At 34.2% G+C, this 15,965-nt stretch overlaps 1 protein-coding gene across 1 annotated transcript in view; it reads right to left on the bottom strand.

Moving 5' to 3' along the window:
* Positions 1–437: 437 nt before the first annotated feature.
* MYO6 (myosin VI) overlaps positions 438–15,965 on the bottom strand; it is a 118,573-nt gene continuing 103,045 nt past the window's right edge. Inside the window, exons 28-35 of the mRNA XM_042782585.1 lie at positions 14,578–14,604; positions 14,167–14,196; positions 12,440–12,478; positions 8,746–8,849; positions 7,281–7,412; positions 4,011–4,037; positions 1,178–1,393; positions 438–637 (exon numbers count right to left, since the gene is read on the bottom strand). Of these exons, the coding sequence (XP_042638519.1) occupies positions 438–637; positions 1,178–1,393; positions 4,011–4,037; positions 7,281–7,412; positions 8,746–8,849; positions 12,440–12,478; positions 14,167–14,196; positions 14,578–14,604 (775 nt within the window). The remainder of the gene's footprint in view (positions 638–1,177; positions 1,394–4,010; positions 4,038–7,280; positions 7,413–8,745; positions 8,850–12,439; positions 12,479–14,166; positions 14,197–14,577; positions 14,605–15,965) is intronic.

Genomic DNA, 15,965 nt, shown 5'->3' with positions numbered 1-15,965 from the left:
ACCAAAATATCAGTGCCCTGATCATTTTAAGTGCTTTAATTCTCATAAAAATATTTACGGTTTCATTATTCCAGTTATATGGTACTGTACCATCCTTAAAAGTATTATTATTCTTTTAAAAAATTCTTTTCTCAGAGAATAATTAAGATGGGTGCACTTAAGGTAGTCTGTTGGCAAAAGATGAGAAATGTCAGAATCTGTCCAAATGTTACAAGTATACAAAAATGAGAGGTTTAAGAGAACAGTGGAAAATAATTTTCAGGTCCCAATTTCACTACCATAATTAACCTTAAACAAATTAACAAAAACTCATGATTAATAAAATCTGTTCACTTTGTATAAGTAACTCTAACATGATGGTGGAGTGGTGAGATCTCTGGAGCACACACCTTGGAACCATGGCAACGGCCCCCAGCTGCAAGGTCAGTATGCAGTGTTTACTTTAACAGATTCTGCAGCATGGCTGTTGCATACGTGGGCCTAGCCTGTCTGCTCTGAATCGCATTCTGAAGATACTGGATGCCTCCGCAGCGTTCCCAAATTTCTTCAAACTGTCTTGGCAAAATTTCAGCACCACGCTTTCGAGTGAGGCCTGTCTCTTCAAGATTCAGCTCACACATCTCCATGTCATCCTTACCTGCATACATGAGACATCAGTAAATTACACCTCTTTTCAGAATCATTTCCCATAAACATTATTCCTGAGATACTATTAATTCTCACAGATTTAAGAAGGTCTCAGTTTGTAACTTTTAAGACTTTATTTTCTTTATCTAAGACATATATCTTCTTAATAAATGCACCAGAAATAATTTAAATTTATCCCCCCACCAAGGACTCTTTCAAAATTTACTAACATTACTGTTAATCAAACAAGTTATTGAGGTTAATAAAAAATTCTGTATTTTCTCAAGCCATTACAAATCAACTAACATAATTAATAGCAATGAAAATGTTCTTAAGATGTTGACAAGTTTCTGGATTCTTTACAAGACCCAATAAATACAAGCAATTTCATAGTATAAATCAGCTTATCCTCCATTAATTGAAAATGTGACTTAACTACAAAACTACCATCCCTTCACCCCTGAGATTTACATAAATTTAGAAGGTTTCATTCAGAGGGTTTATAATCTGTTTTTGTTTTATAAATATTTTTCATGTGAATCATACACACCAGCCACAAGAAGAATGGGTGGCTTGTCAGGATGGAGTTCCATTTGCCGAGCAATCCATGGTCCATCAAAATGGGCATACCACCAGCCTTTTTTCTTACTCTGCGGGTCTTTGTACTGGTCAGCAGGGCGGATGAATGGGATGCGGAAGAAGCGCTGCTGTCGGTTCATTTCAATCTGCTGCCTGGCAGGAAGCTGAGCCGCTGGGTTCTGCTGAGCTATTACACAGAACAAGGCAAGTTACACTAGCAGCTCAAGGGAAAAAGAAACAGCCTTTAATCCTAAAATGCACCAAGAAAACTTTTTCAAAAAGGAAGAAGAGAGGTTCCTAATGGTAAATTTAAGACAATATAAATGTTATTTGACTATAAATGAATGTAATTCAGAGTGTGATTTCTTAGAATTTTCTTTCCCTACAGATGTTCCTTGGCATTGCAAACACACACACATACACACACAATACACACACACCCCAACCACCAACACCACCATGAACAAAACAAACCCTTAACGGATTTCCACAAATGCACAGCAGTAACCTAAAATAAACTCAACATGGCAGGAAAGAAAACTAGTGTTATTAACTAGGTTTCTATGCTCCTTCCAAAGAGTTCTAATGAAGGTTACAAAATAACTTTTGTTGGACCAAATATGATAAAATGAAATGAACAATTTAAAAAATATGAAGGATATAAGTATTTGTCAATGTAACTACAATTTCCACACACACAAAAAAACAGAAAACATAACATTTTTCTATTATCAATTACTTTTGGGTTTTAAAATGGCCAACCTAATGTAAATATTTTATTAATGCTATTCAGACAACTTAACAACAACAACAAATTTTAACAGTAAGCTAATAAGCTTACACTTTCCCTGAAAGATATTTACTTACTCTGAAATCAACTGTTTTCTTAGAATAAAATTCACTAAAGTAAGTGGAAGTATACAATTTTGGTTCTCTTTGCCTGTAGAAAAGTCCTTGCTTTTCTGCCTGTACTGGGAACTACACTCATACCAAACTTTCTCCCATTGCTCAATTACTGAATAGGTGGGTTTTTATTTTATCTGAAAATGTAAATATTTTCCTGGAGCAATGACTTTCCATCTTTAGCAGCATATTTCTGTCAGCCTGTTTAATACTCTTTAGACTCATACCTTTAAAAGTAGACCAACCATTTATTGGAGGTCAATTATAAATCTCATTGTGAAAAGCTAAGATGTCAATGAGAAATTATATATCTGATACATGTCATTAGTAGCTACATGGCTTTTGTGAGAATTTCCAAATACTGAGAGGATGACAATACTTTTATTCTATTTTTTATACCAAGATACATAGCAAAAGCTTTATAGCAATTGAATGTCTTTGCAAACCAGAGAAAGCAAAAAGCAGTTAGCAAAGCTATATGCCCATGAGAGAGTGAAACAGAGGCCCAGTTTTGTTAGTGACTTTAAAAAGCCCCATCGCCTTTAGCATATTAACAGAAATGTGTTTTTTTATTCTTTTGTTCCTGTCCCCTTAAAGTGACTTACAGTTATGTCTTTCTACTTCCAGTTTTAAAAAATTACCTAATTTGTGGAAAAATACACTAACTCAAAAGAAAAAAAAGAGACAGACTTAAAAAAAAAAAATGAAGATGGCTCTTCAGTAGTGTGAACTAGAATCCAATATCCATTTGAGAGGCAATTTACTATGATACTGATGGTCATTCATTATTTAGTACTACTTTTTTCTTTTATAACTTAAAGGCATATGGAAAATATTAGTCTCCTATGACTTAAATACATTAGGTAAAACTAAGAAACTACACAGGCTATCTATGATAGCTTTTTCTCCTGATGGAAGAACTGAAATCTTGTTGGAGAGGTCTGGAAACTAATATAAATCTGGAAAAGTACAAAGATACAAACATTAAAAGCTTGAAATTAAACTTCTTAACTGTTTCCTTCATTTGAGTTGTCTTCAAAAGTGTGAAGTAAGTTTCAAACGTAGGTAGCCCTCTAAGTTATAAAAAATACTTAAAAAAAATTGGCCCAACTAGTTGATAAATGAATATGGCATTATATACAAATCATTACTGATCAACTGATTTTACTGATTGTAAAAGAAATTTACTGTACACTAAGGTGCCTTAGGGACCCCTTGTGGTGCAGTGGTTAAAGCACTTGGCAGAAGAGAGTTGTGGCCATCTGCTTCCATAAAGATTTACAGTCTTGGAAACCCTCTGGGGCAGTTCTACTCTGTCCTACAGGGTTGCTATGAGTTGGAACTGACTTGACAGCAATGGGTTAAGGTAACTCACAGCTTCTAAATGATCAAAGAATGTGCATCACAGGAAGCTATAAAAATAATAGAAAAATCATTGCTTCCGATTAGGAGGTATCATATTAATCCTGAACACATTATCATACAAAACTGAAATCTCTTTAGACAAAAATGAATACACTATCATAGTGTTTGAAAATACAGTCTTTGAGACCAGCATTTAAAGTTAGTCTTAATCTAAAAAGATCAGCTGCTTTATTAAGATAGTTTTGCTACAATAAGAAGAATGGTATATAATCACAGTTTAAAATACTAGTTTTTTTTTTAAAGTAATTTGATAAAACAATAGATTTTGTTTTGCATATGTAAATATTTTGGAGAGTTTTAATGTGATCTAATAAAATTAACATGTCAAATAAAAATATACTGGACTACAGATGAACGAACATTAACGTTCTACACTTAAAATTGTAGCAAAACAACGTTCAATAGATGTTAGTACTCTATAAAGTATTTTTAACCCATCTTCCAGTTAGCTCATGAGTTACCACCCTTTGACTTACGTGAATTGTTCAAAAATGGTGCAAAATCTGTGAACAAATATTTTACGTTGAAGAAAAGATAAAAATGCCAAACTGTTAAATGAGCATTGCTATAATTTATAAAGCTCTTCCATCAACTGAGGTGGTGACTAACAAGTAGCTATCCAATCTATAAGCCAAATATTCTCAGACAGAACTACAAGTAGTTGTGCTTTTTGATTTTTTAAAGCTATTCGATTCATTACACTTCTGAAAATTCTGCTTGACGCACCTATGAAGGGGATCAAAATTTTAAAGTTGTATTTTGAATTTTGTGACATAGTAAGATGAAACCCAACATCATCACTTAATAACAGACATCACAGTACCTTTTAGTTTTTAAACATCACTATAATTTTCATAGGAAAAAAAATAAATAACATCTAAACTCATCAGAAAATTGAATTTAGATAAGAAAAAGCATTGCTACTTTTTCATACATATATTTAGTATGTTTTAATTTCTTCAGATAACTAAATCTTAAACTCATGACTTATTACTTCAGAAACTGTAAGATGAAAACACTTTCAAAATTTTTGTTTTAAGCAATTAAATCCACCCACTCCTCACTCATCAACGTAGTTAGGATCCAATCACCAGGCTGTTACGTAAAAGTCAGTATTATGTGAAAATTGAGGATGACCACATAAGTTCACAAAATGGAGGATGACAACATATTCTGTAACTGCCAAATTACATCATTAAGTAACTGCCAAATCACTGAGAATCACGGCCCAGCCAAGTTGACACACAACCATCAGAGCCAGCATTATTCTAGCCTCAAACCTCGGCATTTGTTACTGGAAGATGTACGTTGTTAAAGCACAGAATAGTTGACATTAGCTAATTTTTTACCATTGTACATGTGAAGTGTCAGATAATTTGGTAAGTGAAAAGTAGGTGTATTTTTTTTTCTGGGTAATTGTTCCCTTCCCAAAAAATTATTTCTGGTAATCTCTTTCTACAGTAAATGAAATGAGAGCATGTTCCACCAGTAAAGCAGTCATGAAGAGGGTCAAAGGCTCCTTACTCATTAATGTAAGAGTTTATGATGCGCAGTCAATGTATTGTTCTTTAAGTCAGTAATATCAATTTATATTTTTGTTACTCAAAGTTATCATTATTTTATATTCTCAAAGAAAATGTATTCTAGTCCTTCTAAATATTAGACTACATAAAAGTTCCTTTTAAAGGAACTTTAATGCTGTCTCATTAGGAAGCAATCCAAGCACAGAATTTTTCCAACTAAGCTCTTCTGTACCTTAATGACTTTCACCTTTCCTTTTAGCTACACTCCTGTTCAAAAGAAATTTTATATGAAATAAATATACAGAAAAACATAAGTAGTTTTCAGAGGAGAAGTTATATTTATCTTGAAAATGGTCTATAATCAAATTCTCTTAAGGCTAAATATAAGTGGATTGTGTACAAATACAGGTGGATTATATTCACACAGAAATTTCCTAAGTTTTTCATATACCTGGATGGACTCAGGAAACTTTCTTAACCTACTCTTCTTTTGTTCTTCCAAATATTACATTATGATCAGAAATAATGTATTAATCAGTACGGTGAGCCCTGTATTACTCTCCTTTTGGGGGTAGTTGGATGTGTAATGTATCAAAGTTTGATTTAAAAATGCAATAAATCTTTGTATATTCATTAAAAACTTACATGCCAGATATGAAAGCATTAATTTTTTAAGAAAAAAAAAATTGAAATATAACATATTTCAAGTAGGTCAGTTAAAGGATATGATAGGAACATTACAGTTAAAAATAATAGCTCATTGCCATTTTTACAAGAAAAAGTAACTGTGTCCAGAAACAGGATACAGACAGTGAACATGTAATGGGAAAAAATCCTGATATTTTCAATTCATAGAGGCAAAATTTTAAACTTGAGAAAAGAGTGCTGGTCACAAGGTCAATAGTTAGAGGGTTTCCACCTGCTGTTTTTGAGACTGTCAAAATATGTCAATGTGCCTCTCCATACTGTATATTCTGATGGATGACACCCACTGAGCAGTCACTGGCATTAGCATCTCTCGTATTAATAACAGTATTTTTCTCAACCTACTCTTTTCAACAACTTAGAAACACTGAATTCTACTATTTAATTGACTTTTGGTCAAACATTATTTACTTAGAAGGTAGTGAGGAAGCAAAAAATAACCAAGAGCCCATTTTCTAAGTCAACTTGGATTATGTTCTATTGTCACGTGTTGACAATATGTCCCTTAAAAAACAAAATGACACTAAATCTAATGTCATCTTGACATTAGCCAGAATTAAGCTAATAAATTGTACCAATTTGAAAGTAGCAAGTTGAGCAAATCAAATTCTAATTACTGCTTTTAAAAATGAAATTACTACTCAAACATCACAGGTTATTTTTAACTGATATAAAAGCTAGTGTATGTTCTACTAGGTTATGGCTATACAGCTCTATTTTTCAATTTCAAGGGTGCCATTTTGCTTTTTGTATCACAAAAACCATTTTTAGGGTCCTAGTCAGAAATTCATGTCCTGGCCTAAACCTCTGGTCTGAACCAAGGTATTATTTTTTCCTTCTTCATTGTCACAGTATTATAAAATAATGTTTGCAGTAAACATTCTTCTTTTTCAAACAAAGGAGTTAGCATTTTCATGGATAACACATAAACCAAGTCTTTTCTTCTTGAGACTACAATCCTATTATAAAAAAGGTGGTAACGTTTAGTTATTTGGGAAATAACCCTAAAAACTGAGCTACACTTTTCAAAAATTAAGAAAAAAAATGTTTAAATAAAGATTAAATAAGATCCTTTATGGCAAGTATAAAAATACTCATTTTCATATGTAAAATTCACTTCATACATACAGTGAAAGATTCATAGTAATCTTTACTACATGTAATTTGTACATATGTGTGCATACATGATACAAGTATGTATCCACAATAGTACTGCACAAATTCTTCAGTAGATAAGAAAACTCTTACCTCTAAAACCTCTATTATAACAAGCAAATTCAGTACTGCCAAACAGATATGGCATTTTCTACTGAGTATTTAAATATATATTCAGTAGAAACAAAAAAGTATAAATGATAGGCTGTCATTATAGATACCTGTGTTAGGTTCAGGAAGTCACAGTTCCCTTTTAAAAGAAATTTTGTATGGGCATTTTACCCAAACATCTCATGTACAGTTACATGTACTTATATACATAAACTTTGGAACATTTGAAAATACAGATTTTTTTTTTTTTACCATAGTCAGTAACAGACTTTGGAGCACGTTGCTCTGTTCGAGTATTTCTCTTCTTATTCTTGGATTTCCAAGCATGATACACTTTTAGTCTCCTATGAAATTCTTCTCTGCAAGCTGCCAGGAGCTCAATATCTATCAAGTATATAGAAAGAGGGGAATAAATAAATAAACAAATAAATAAATTACATATATATACATATATATATACATATATGTGTATATATATATGTATATGTATACACACACACACACACAGAAGGAAGGTTGGGAAATCTACTTCCATAGTCATACTGCCTCAGAAACCCAAGAAGGGGTCGCTATAAGTTGGGTCCAACTCGACGACACATAACAACAACAACATATATATATACAAACACACACATATATATCAGGAGCACTGGTGGTGTAGTGCCTAAGGCATTTGACTGCTAACCAGAAGGCTGGCAGTTGAAACCCACCAGTCACTCCTCAGAAGGAAGATTGGGCAATCTATTCCATGGTGATAATGCCTGGAAACCCAAGGAGGGGTCGCGATGAGTTGGATCCGACTCAATAGACACATATATTTATATATCAGCATTTTAATTAAATCATCTGAAATTAATTATTCTATGACATAAATGTTATTTTTAAATTAATAGTATAAAACCAAAGGTAAGCTAACTGTTGACAAAGCATTATGTGGTAATATTATCTTTTATATTTATAGAGCATTTTCTTATATATTGTTACTATCTAGTATAATTTGTTCCACACAGAAACCTTAGGCAAAATTTAGCTAAAAGCTAAATAAGTCTTTTACAGATGAGGACACTGAATCAGAGAGGTTAAGTGATTTGTACAAGGCCACAAGGCTTTGGCAAAAGAACAAAAAGTCACTTGTGCTCAAAATCAAGCTATATCTATATGCAACACATTCTGTTGTTGTTGTTTGTAATCAGGAAGATACATTCAGTGAGGAAGGAAAAAACGGTGAGGAATTCAATGACTATAACACTTTATAATGTGCTGAATTCAAACACTGATTTAAACAGGAAAACAATTGTGAGGAACTTCTGGATATATTTTACTCTAATTATTCTCTTGGGGAAAAAAAAAAAAAAAAACAGTGTTACAAAGAAAGGATTGCCATTGTCATTTGTTACTTTGCATTCATGGACCAAATTCAGGTATTAAATATTTAACTATTATGAATAATAGAAGGGCCAGTTATTAATAGAACCCAAATGGTAATTTGTCTTTGCTCTTCCTCCCCAACCTATGAAAGAGATGAGCAAAATACATTTAATAAGCATGTTTTTCATTTAGCTTTGTGAATAAACTAGGTCTTCATTTCAAGGGGAAAGTAACAAAGAGACCAGCTTAAGCTGATTTATGTAAGAACAACAACAAAGCAGTGCCCTGGCCCAGGTATCAGCTTTATCAGGTATGGCACCGCCTTCGGTAGCCCTCTCCATGCACCTACCACAGGAAGTGTTGATGGTGTCACGTAGCTCTGCGTATTTCCATGTACTGAGATCGTGTTTCTTGGTACCAGCAGCTGCTTTGGTAGCTTGTACAGCAGGACCTCTGCAATTATTAGATATTTTTAAATATTTAAGCTAGAAACATGGACAAAATATTGACTGCAGAAGCAAGAAGGTGAGCATGAATTTGGGAAATGAAAATGACTACTAAAAAAACCTATAATCATTTTTGTATCCTTGACAGACGAGACTGACAAATGGCATATAAAAGATGATCAGGCATAAATTAAAATTTCCAGCACACCTTTTTAACAGCCATGTTAGGTTTTAAATGAGAACTTTTAACACCAATATTCTGTCATGGACTTCCTCTAAATTTCCAGTTTAAATGTTATTACTGATGCTGACTGATACAACATCTGAAGTTAAATACATTGACAAGTATTTCTCAAAATCAAAAAAGAAATCTTCAACATACTTGAAAAATCATTAGAATCACAAATGAATGGTTTATAAGCCACTAGGCCACACAGCACAACTACCTGCACTACCCACTGAAAGCTACAGATGGCCCAGCCTCAGCCAAGCCTACTGGCCCAGAATCTCCTGAGCACCTAGATGTTTGCAGGGTCCACAGGTCAGTCATTAAAGATAGGCTAAAAGAGTTGCTGGAGACTTACAACTCCTATGACTTTCTAACTTTGCTGTGAAAAAATATTTGGGAGCTCTAAGGCATTTGACTGCTAACCAGGAGGCTGGCAGTTCAAACCCACCAGCCACACCACAGAAGGAAGACTGGGCAATCTACTTCCCCGCAAACCCAAGGACAGGTTGTTATGAGCGGGAAACAACTCAACAGCAGTGAGTTTGCCTTTTGCTTTAGTGAGAGAATATTTAGAAAACACTAAGATAAGCAATCTAAAACCACAACCTCACATTTAGTGAATAGTATGACTACTAGGTAAATGACAGGAAGAGGTTTTAGGTCCTGAGACAGAAACAGAAATTTCAAAGGGCACAAGAGTTGTACCTTGTCCCATTTAATAGAAACAGTTAGATGGTAAAAGAAGAAAGAAAATCTAAAGCACACACTGCAGTGGAATAAACGCAACTTCTGTGTAACAATGCTACTCAGTGCTCAAGGCTCTTTTTTGTATACATGATTTGAGATGCTTATTTGGCAAATATGGGAACAATATCTTTTCTCTAATACTGAACATTATTTTTCAACAAAGGATAACACTTTCACATCCAAAACCAAACCAAACACACTGTCATGGAGTTAATTCTGACTCATAGAGACCCTATAAGATAGAGTAGAACTGCCCCATAGGGTTTCCAAGGCTGTAAATCTTTACAGAAGCAGACAGACTTATCTTTCTCCTGTGGAGCAGCTGGTGGGTTCAAACTGCCAACCTTTTGATTAGTGGCTGAGTGCTTTAACCACTGCACCACCAGAACTCCCATACTCTTTCACATAGAAGAAACTTAAAGAGTAAGCTGCAACCAGATTTTTAAGCTCAATGTAACAAAGAAAGAATTAAACATATCACATTTTAAGATATGAGAAGATGATACAACTATAAAAAGAACAAATATTAAAGAATTAAAATATTGCTTCTCAGTTATCACACAAGGAGTTTTTCTCCTTTATCATTTACTACTTGGAAAACAATTCTTAAAAAGGGATAGCCAAGATAGAGTATCAGAAAATGAGTTCATTTATACATATATTTTCTTGTCATTTTACAAATTGAAAGAAAAGAGAAATCCTAGCAAACTATCAAGAAATAGATGTTTCTGAAACCTGGTGTTTGAAAATACGTAACTTTCTTTCTGAAGAAATTTCATTCCTTCAATACTAACCTTAACATGAAACAAATAAAAGGTCTTTGTATCTTTGAAAGGCTTATTTATGCTTTCATTTTAGAGAATAACAAAATAGCATACTTCCATTTACATACTTCTCAATTGTTAAATATAGTTATCGTTAGTCACATGTAAGATGGCTAAGGAATGACGTGTGTCCGAAGGTCTTTCCTCCATTCTATGGTTAAAATCTGTTTTCAGTTATAGTATAATCCATACTTTTCATAAGTTTGTGACTAGCTATTTTCCATGTAGCTTTTTGTTCTTAACTGTTTAGCTCAGAAAGAGCCAGCTGTGTGTCCACAGGGTCTCTCTGTTACCCTTCACAATAAATTAATGCTTTAACATTTATTCAAATACTTTTTTCTTTTCTGCATCACTAAGCCACCATTCAATAAACAAAAAATTTTGTTTTTCTAGCACTTCCAGAAGTCTTTTCTAAGAGAGCAGCTGACAATTATTCAGCTTTTCTTTTCTTTTGAATTCAATTTACATAATATGCAGTTTTACAGATTGACAAAATATACATATGTTCTGATACTTTTAAAAAGTAACAATGAATTCAACCTATTATTTCTTAAAATAGTTTTAGTATTATTAACTTCTCATTCATATCTCCTCTAACCAAAATGCACTTGCTGAGTTAAACATGAAGCATCCTGAGTACATGAATGCAATGCACTTAAATGCTTACAGTAACTCTAAAGTTATTAAGATAGTAAAATAAAGGTACAATTTAATGATTACTTAGATTGTTTATAAAGGCAATCATGTAAACGACAGAGTAAGGTTGTAGTAAAATTAACTTTTGATTTTTAAAAGTACATTAATTTAACATTTTAATTAATTTTGCAACTTTAAAATTGGCAGTTAAAATGTTACTGATTCATCTATAAAGGTAATGGACCAGATCTTGCTGTGGTTGTATTCCTTGGAGGCTGAATTTTTACACCAGCAGTTTTTAAACTGTGTGCTTTGGTGCAGAACCCCGCAGAAGCCACACTCTTCCTCTTTATCCCCTTCAACTAAGCACAGTGGCATCACTAAAGGAGGTGAGGGGTGTGGACCACAGTCTATGATACTGCCAAAGGAGGTGACACCAAAATGACCCCAGGGTCTGTGGTGTGGTGGTGGCAGTCAGACTGGCACAGATAGGAGAGGGACCACCAAGGCAGTGTTGTCACACAAATGTGCTCGCTAACCAGTGTGCTTGTCGCTGGGCCACCACGCCCACCACTCGATGGGCCAATGGGAGAGTGGAGGAGCTGCTGGGTAACCACAGGGGCAAGGATACCACTCAGTAGAAAGCTCGTCCCTGCACCTGCACTGGGGTGGGCCAGCCGCCATACAACCCTGGTGGTGGTAGTGGTGGTGGTGGTGGTGTGACCCCTTAAGTTACTGAACTGAGTGACACCAACTCTAGTGATGCCAATGATTAGACACAGAGATGTCCAAACCAGGGTGCAATACCAACCAACCCTACAGGGAGTTTCAAAATGTTCTGTCACAATGCCAGAGAAGATGACCCCACATGAGACTGAATTGGTGGAAGTTGGTGATAATCAGGGCAGGATCACAAACAAGAAATTGTCCCATTCAAAATGCCAATGGTATCCTCATTGAGGAACACTGATTTAGAGAACATTGCTTTTTATCTTTCTCTTTGTTGGGGTGGGATGAAAGGGGAGCGATATTTTCATACAGAACATTTATATGAAAAGGAAGAGGTTATTTATATATCAGGTTCTGGTCCAAGTAATCAAAAGTGATTTAAAAATATGATTTTGAGGTGTTCATTTATTTCCCAAATTACACTGCACTAACCTATTCAAAATTTCTGACATTTCTTTGGCCATTTGTTCCCTATAAAAAAAAGTATCAAGGTTACATAAAAAACATTATAAATTATTTTAAAAAGTTAGTTTCAATAGGATTACTGATTTATTAGCTATTTACAATTATTTTACTCTGTAAAATCTATGATATAAAATACAGCAAAATTTTTGTTTAAATCAGTTGAAGTTACTTGAACATGTCCCCATTTTAGCAGCAATGAACTTTTAGCTAACATCTCCTGAGAGCCATGCTTTGTAGTATTTTCTATGTATAAAATATAAATAGCATTTTCTAATTTCATACAGGAAACCAGGCTGTACACACATCTTATACAAGGATTTTTTTTTTTACTGGAGTTGCTTAATAAATATTAATTAGACATGGCATAAAGGTGATAAACCAAGCTGATATATTTTATAGTGTCAAAGTTTAAATAAGACTCTAATGAATTCAAAGCTCTAACATTCTAAATCAAAGCAAGCTTGAAAGATAAAAAAAAAAAAAAGAATCTAAGTACATGAAGTTCTTTTTAAATTAAAGATCTGAAGCATTCTGACCCTGCAAGTCACATTTTCCAAAGGCAAAAAAAAAAAAAAAAACCTATTTTTCTTTTATTACTCAGGAGAGTGTAACTTTTCTCAGTATTTGTTTAATTCCCTGTACATATCTGAAGTTTCATTTTCATCAACACTTCATTGACTTTATTTTATTTCCCTGCACTTTGCTCTGTTCCTTCTATAATTAATTATTTTTTTATTATTCTATTCATCAGACGCTGGTAACCTCAAAACCTTACAAATCAGTAAAAATCCTAAGAAAATAAGATGGGTAGGATTGATTCAGAGCACATCACAGTTTCCTGGATGCCTGCCACCAACTGGTACTCTGATTTTCAAGGGGGGCAGGACTCCTTTATCCCAATGTCCTTGAAATGAACATTGGCTACAAATAGGTTGGAGGTCTATCTAAGCAAACCCCCAGAGAAAAGTAATGTTTCAAAACTGGTGATCAAAGACAAACACAAAATAAAATACTCAGCTACAACTGAATAAAAATCGTCTTTTGATCACAAGTCTATCAATCTCCCTTTAAACTAATAGCTTCTCAAACTTTTCTAACTTCTAAAATCAGGGTGATTTTGATCAGTACTTTTAATTCTATCATTACCCCACCTCACAATTTCGGTCTCAGTATCTAAGAGCATCTCTGTTTTTACTGTCTCTTTCTCGAGTTTCCTCTATTTCTTTTCCCACAACAAGTTTTGTGGAATCCTTGGCCTTTGTGAGCTCTTTGCCACTTAAGTCTGTTCATCTTACATAGAATTCTCCTTCTGCCCAGACACTACATTGGATGACAATCACTACTGATTCACTACTCCACCTGATCCTATGTTACTGAATTAGGCACTGTACCAAATGAATTGGATAGAAATGGTTCATTGCCTCCACATGGTATTTTCTTCTTCTGATTTTACCAAAGTACATTCAAATGCTCACAAATTCACCTTAAATATGAATTGCAGGGTTTATTTGATTTATTTTAGTTATGATAATTTTTATTTAATTGAAGCTCAAATGGTGACTACAAAGCAGATGTTCTGAAGGAGGACAACAGTGGCCCCAGGAGACTATTTCTCCTAAAAAACAATCCACATCCTATTTAAAAAATAAAGTTCAAACGAGCAAATGAAGTTTTAAAAGAGGGAAATGACATACGGTGTCATTTTGGGTCTTGTTCCATCATTTCTGTGAAAAGAATGTATTTTAGTTAATATCATAAACAACTCTGTGAAAATTTGTGTTCCAATTATTTTATTCATTGATTTTAAAACTCCATTATCTTTGTTTAATCTATGTGTGAGGTAAGAATTTTAATATATATGTTAAATCTTTATTAAAAGAGATTAGAAAGGAATGAATTTAAAGGGATTCAATTCAATGAAAATTAAAGGCAAATATCACATCTAGATTGGAAAATTCGTATGTAGTAAGATTTAAAAACAAAAACAGAATCTGGAAATTAAAAGTTTAGGTAATTTGAAATCATTACTTTTATAAAGAATCATATGTGTAACTAACTGAGGTTACATTTTAAAATACATTATATATGTGGAAAACAATTCTTACGTAGAAATCACTGGATAGGAATCCAAGCTGAAAAAATAACTTAAAATTGCTTATTGCAGCAGATTCAATATAAATATACTTTTTTTTAATCAATCAAACAACCCTAGAACATTTTAGTGCTGTATGTGAAGAATAGGACGACTTAAAGAGTTCTAAATACTAAACAGTTACAGAAAGAATCTAGTGCTAACAAAAGTAAAATAAACATTCTGAAACATGTAGTTACAGCCCACTATGGAAGACAAAATTGTCAAGCATGGAAAATCTGTGTAGAACATCACCCATAATGAAGTGCTAAAGCCTGTCATGTTAGCTGGTGTCAAGTTGACTCTGACTGATGGTGACTGCACATGTACAGAGAATAATAAGATAACCATTAAGGTTCAAAAGAGAAGGAACACTTGAGGACCTGAAGAATCTAGAAAGCTTTGTGGAGATTTAAACAGCCATTCCAGAGGAGGGGAACACCATCCCTAGAATGTACCACAGGACAACAAAAATCTCTCCTGCCTTTCAGGGATCATAATGGCTGACATGGATTCCAATTACTTAGTACTCGCCCAGTTACCTAGTCAGTTCTGCTTAGCTTAAATCACAGGTAATTTGTCATTTACGTTAAAGGTCCTAAATGGTCCACACTTTCTCAGAGGCCATCTAACCTGGGAGAAGTGCACCTTTTCGGAGATGGGAAGGAGTCTGCAAATGAACTGGTATCTTGCACATATCATATGTAATGACACTGTGTATAGCTTACTGTTTCAGATTTTTAAACATAAAGTTTGGCTATATGACTAATAATGACTCTGTTAATGAGTCCCCTGGAAATGAACTTCAGCCATAATAAAACTAGTTCTGTCAACTGACATACTTCCTCGCAGACACCAGAATAGCAGCTATAACACCCTTGGTTTGTTTAAAAGACTGGCTTACTAACCCAGTCACTTAAGACCATCATACACAAAGGCTCCCAGCCACTTAACATAACACAGGTGGAAGGAATGGAACAGCAGCTGAGCTTTTTGAGTCTACAGTTACTAAAACATCTCATTGCAGTTGCTATAACTCATAGCAACCCTACAGGACACAACAGAACTGCTCCATAGACTTTCCAAGGCTGTAATCTTTACAGGAGCAGACTGCCACATCTTTCTTCTGTGGAGCAGCTGGTGTGTTTAAACTGTCAACCTTTCCGTTAGCAGCTGAGCACTTTAACCACTGCCATAAACCCAAACAACCAAACCCACTTCCACTGAGTCGATTCTGACTCTTAGCTACTCTATGTTGTTGTTGTTGTTGTATGCCGTCGAGTGGGCCCCGACTCATAGTGACCCCTCCTTGGGTTTCCGAGGCAGTATCACTACGGAAGTAGGATTGCCCAACCTTCCTTC

The sequence above is a fragment of the Orycteropus afer genome, unplaced genomic scaffold (genome assembly GCF_000298275.1).
Source record: "Orycteropus afer afer isolate SDZICR_OR568_19922 unplaced genomic scaffold, OryAfe1.0 scaffold00380, whole genome shotgun sequence".
In the NCBI taxonomy this organism is placed as follows: Eukaryota; Metazoa; Chordata; class Mammalia; order Tubulidentata; family Orycteropodidae; genus Orycteropus; species Orycteropus afer.
This window is presented reverse-complemented; position numbering and strand designations above follow the sequence as displayed.